This window comes from Propithecus coquereli, unplaced genomic scaffold, assembly GCF_000956105.1.
Source record: "Propithecus coquereli isolate 6110/MARCELLA unplaced genomic scaffold, Pcoq_1.0 Scaffold168, whole genome shotgun sequence".
Taxonomy (NCBI): domain Eukaryota; kingdom Metazoa; phylum Chordata; class Mammalia; order Primates; family Indriidae; genus Propithecus; species Propithecus coquereli.
The window spans coordinates 3324380-3328118 of record NW_012141413.1 but is presented as its reverse complement, the minus strand read 5'-3'; the positions used below and the strand labels follow the sequence as shown (position 1 = coordinate 3328118).

Sequence of the window (3739 nt, the reverse complement as noted above, 5' to 3'; positions counted from 1 at the left end):
TCGCCCCGCGCCAGGGCCACCGCGTTCCGCGTCCACCGCAGCTCGGGCCACGGCCGCGTCAGCTCCACCTCCAGGGTCACCGAGCTCCGCTCCTCCACCGTCTGCGGCTCCAGCTTCCTCTTGAACAGCACCCGCGCCTCTGGCACGGCGGCAGAGCGGCGGTCAGGGCGGCCGTCGCCCACCCCCACCTCGGGAAAGCCAGGCACAGAGGGCGCCCCGCCTCCGCCGTTCCAGCTCCAGGCTGGGCTCGGCTGTGCCCACGCACAGGCACCGGCCGCCTGTACGAGTTCATGGGCCCAGAGAGGCTCCCTTCCCAGCCCCCGCCCCCCCTCTGCCGCCCTGCTCTGAACAAGGCCCAGTGCCTGGAACGCCAGAGTGTGGCCTGGCCAGCAGCACTGGGTTCGCCGAACCCGGAGAGGCAGGCGTACTGGAAACCCCCAGACGTGTCTGTGCTTCAACAAAGTTCCGGGTCGCATGTGCATGTTAAGACGTGAAAAACAGGTTCTGGTGGGCCTCTGAGCTCTAAGATGCCTCCTTGATCTCCCCACACGGTGCATCTGCCTGTATCACCGCTTCACTCAAGAACCTGCCATGACTCCCGCTTTCCTACAGGTGAAGTTCTGGCTCTTCGGCTTCAGCAGCATGAGAAGTGCACTGGCTGCCACCCTCAGCCCCCTCCCTGCCATCGACGGGGCTCAGCATGGGCCCCCCTCCAGGAAGCCTCCCCGGGCCGCCCAACTTCTGCCATTCCCTGCCGGGTGTGCCTGCAGGGTTGTATCTTCTCCCTTCCAGAGAAGACACCCGGCCCCTCAGGCCCACACAGATCTCCTCTTCTCTGCAGCCAACCAGACCTCCTGTCCCCTGAGGTCAGCTGGACCAACCAGACCAGCAGGGCACGCGCCAACTTGGAACCAGCCCACCAGGGAGGCTCCCACTGCGAGAAACCGCTGTCCCCACACTCACCTCGGACCCGCAGGGCAGCGGAGGAGGAGGCGCCCTCTGCCTCCACCGTGATCTGGCCCGAGTCCTCCAGCACCAGGCCCGAGATGGTCAGGCTATGGCCAGCGCCGCTCTGCGCTATGACAAACTTCTCACTGGGCTGCAGCACAGCGCCCTCCCTGTACCAAGTGACCACCGCATCGCTGGGGGACACCACGCACTGGAAGGTAGCCTCGCAGCCCTCCTCCGCGACCACAGGACTCAGCCCCGAGGTGAACTTGACCACACGGGGCACTGTGGACAGGAAGGAGGTCTGATTTAGAGCCCCCAGGCAGGCAGGCAGGAGGGGTGCGGCCTGCCCTGCACGCCCAGCGAGAAAGGACACCTCCTCCAGGAAGCCACCTGGGAATACACCCTCGCCCAGGCCCCATGCCCCAGCGCCTGCGTACCGCTGACCGTGAGGTGCGTGCTGGTGCTGTCGTCACGGCTCTCGCACACGTACTCCCCCGCGTCCTCCGCGCGCAGCCCGGAAATGGTGAGCGAGCGCAGGGGCCCCTCGGCCGCCATCTGGAAGCGCTTGCCAGGCCGCAGCTGTGCGCTCCCGCAGCGCCACACCACCTTGGCCTGTGCAGGGCTCAGCTCACAGGCCAGCGTCACCGTGCCGCCCAGCTCCCCGCTGACGGGCTCCAGGGCCCGGCAGAACTTGGCCACCACCTCTGCAAGCACAAGAGGATGTCAGCTGCGGCTCTGCCCACACAGCCCCTGTGCCCTGAGCTCCCCCCTGCCTGGCTTTGGGGCACAGGGGTCTCTGGGGCGTCCACCGCCCCCAAGCTCACCTTCCACCTGCACCGGGAAGTCCTGGCCCTCGGCACCCACACGGCAGCTGTAGACCGCGCTGTCTGAGACCTGGGCGCCACGCACCGTGAGTGTGTGGGTGTCCCCCAGGCTGACCGTCTCGTGCCGCTTGCTTCTGCGAATCTCCACGCCATCCTTGAGCCATGTCACCGCGGCCACGGACGGTGTGGCCAGCGTGGCAGTCAGGACGATGTCTTCATGCTCCCTGACCACCAGAGGCTCCCTGTGGCCAGGTCTCTCTGGAACTTGAGGTTCGGGCTCTGGGGCAGGACAGCTGGCGTCAGAGCAGGGGCCCCGGCAGTGCTGACCGGGGAGCCGCTCCCCTTCTGCGCATGCGGTAGAGGAAACCAGGAAGGGGACCACCTGCAGTCCCCACTGCCCTTCCAAGGCCACCCTGTCCAACGCTCAGCAGCATGGGCCACCACCCAGGATCCCACGGACCATGCAGCGCCCGGAGCCCACATCTCCAAACAAGGCCACTTCGCCAGCCAAAAGGACCCACCTGTGACGTCCAGGCGGAAGGAGACCCTCTGGCCCCCGGCCTCGCAGCTGTACTCCCCGGCGTCCGCTCTGCCCACCTGCGGCACCACCAGCAGCCTCTGCTTCCCCTTTGCCTCCACGCGCACTTGGGGGCTGGCGCTCAGCTGCTTCCCGTCCTTGTACCACGTCACCTCCGTCTGCGCCTGGGCCACCTCGCAGCTCAGCGTGGCGCTGGCCCCCGCCTCGGCCCGCACCTCGCTGTGCTCTGGCTGCTCCTTGGCAAACACCGCCCTGGGCTCTGGGGACGGACAAGGAGGGACACACAAGGTCAGAGAAACCCTCCAGGTTAGGGAGGCATCACTGGGGAAAGACGGCCTGGAAGACGGGGAGGCAGCAGGGACAGAGACGTCTGCAGGCTCTGCACCAGCCGTGTGGCCCGGACAAGCCCCACCTCCTCTCAGCACAAGTCACGCAGCGACTCCATCCATCTGCCCTGCCCCGCGGGGCTGTTCCACGTGCGGACGCTGTCACAGATTCCCCTGCGTGGGGTCCCCAGGGCAGGGCGGTGCCCACCCTGCACACCTGCCCTCACTGCTGGGGCCGCGTCCCCCGCCAGGCTGCGCAGGGCATGTTGTCCCCACAGGGCCCAGAGTCCTGGGGCTGCTGCTCCTGTGCTCGGCAGCGTCGGCTGCTGGCCTCTCCTGGGGGCGCCTGGGCCTCGGTGGCCTCCTAGAGCCTGTCCTGGTCCCTCGCCAGGTGGGGCAGCTTCTCCTATCCCTTGTTCATGACTGTTTGCTTTAACCACGTTGCTAGCCGCTGCTGTCCATACAACCATTTATGAAATTAGGGAAGAATGCATTTATTGACAGTTAAGAACTTTATGGCATGAATAGATGCTAAATTGCATCAAACAGCTCTTCTGGATTTATGATGTTAAATTTCATCAAACATTTATTTCTGCATTTACTGAGCTGATCACATTATTTTTCCCTTTCACTCTGTGAATGCCATGCACCGTGTTCTAATATTTAGAATTATAGACTTAAATCAACATAACGCGCTTAGACTACGCCCTTGTTCACAGCGCATCTTCCCCTGGCATACTGCGCGGATCACTTCGAGAAGATTTTGCGGAAGATATTGCCTCCGTTTCCATAAGAGACTGGCCTGCAACGAATCATTCCCATGCCCTTGTCAGATGCTGGCGCCTGTGTTAAGCTACTCACATAAAACAAGTTCGAGAGCAAATCTTCTCATTCTAGTCTCTAAAAGAATATCCGTGAACAGGAAATCCTTTCTTCCAAGAAAATTTGGTATAATCGATCAATATATCCACTGGTCTTAGACCTTTCTTTAGAAAAACATGGTTTGTTTTTTTTTTCACCACTGGTTGTATTTATTTAAACGTTATAGGACTATTTGGGTTGTCTATTTCTTCTTGTGTAACTGCTTCATAAAGTTTTCT

General features: G+C 62.2%; 1 protein-coding gene across 1 annotated transcript in view; it reads right to left on the bottom strand.

Moving 5' to 3' along the window:
- LOC105808120 (obscurin-like) overlaps positions 1-3739 on the bottom strand; it is a 108162-nt gene that overhangs the window by 95267 nt on the left and 9156 nt on the right. Inside the window, 5 exon segments of the mRNA XM_012641682.1 lie at positions 5-139; positions 964-1233; positions 1389-1655; positions 1776-2054; positions 2297-2572. Of these exon segments, the coding sequence (XP_012497136.1) occupies positions 5-139; positions 964-1233; positions 1389-1655; positions 1776-2054; positions 2297-2572 (1227 nt within the window).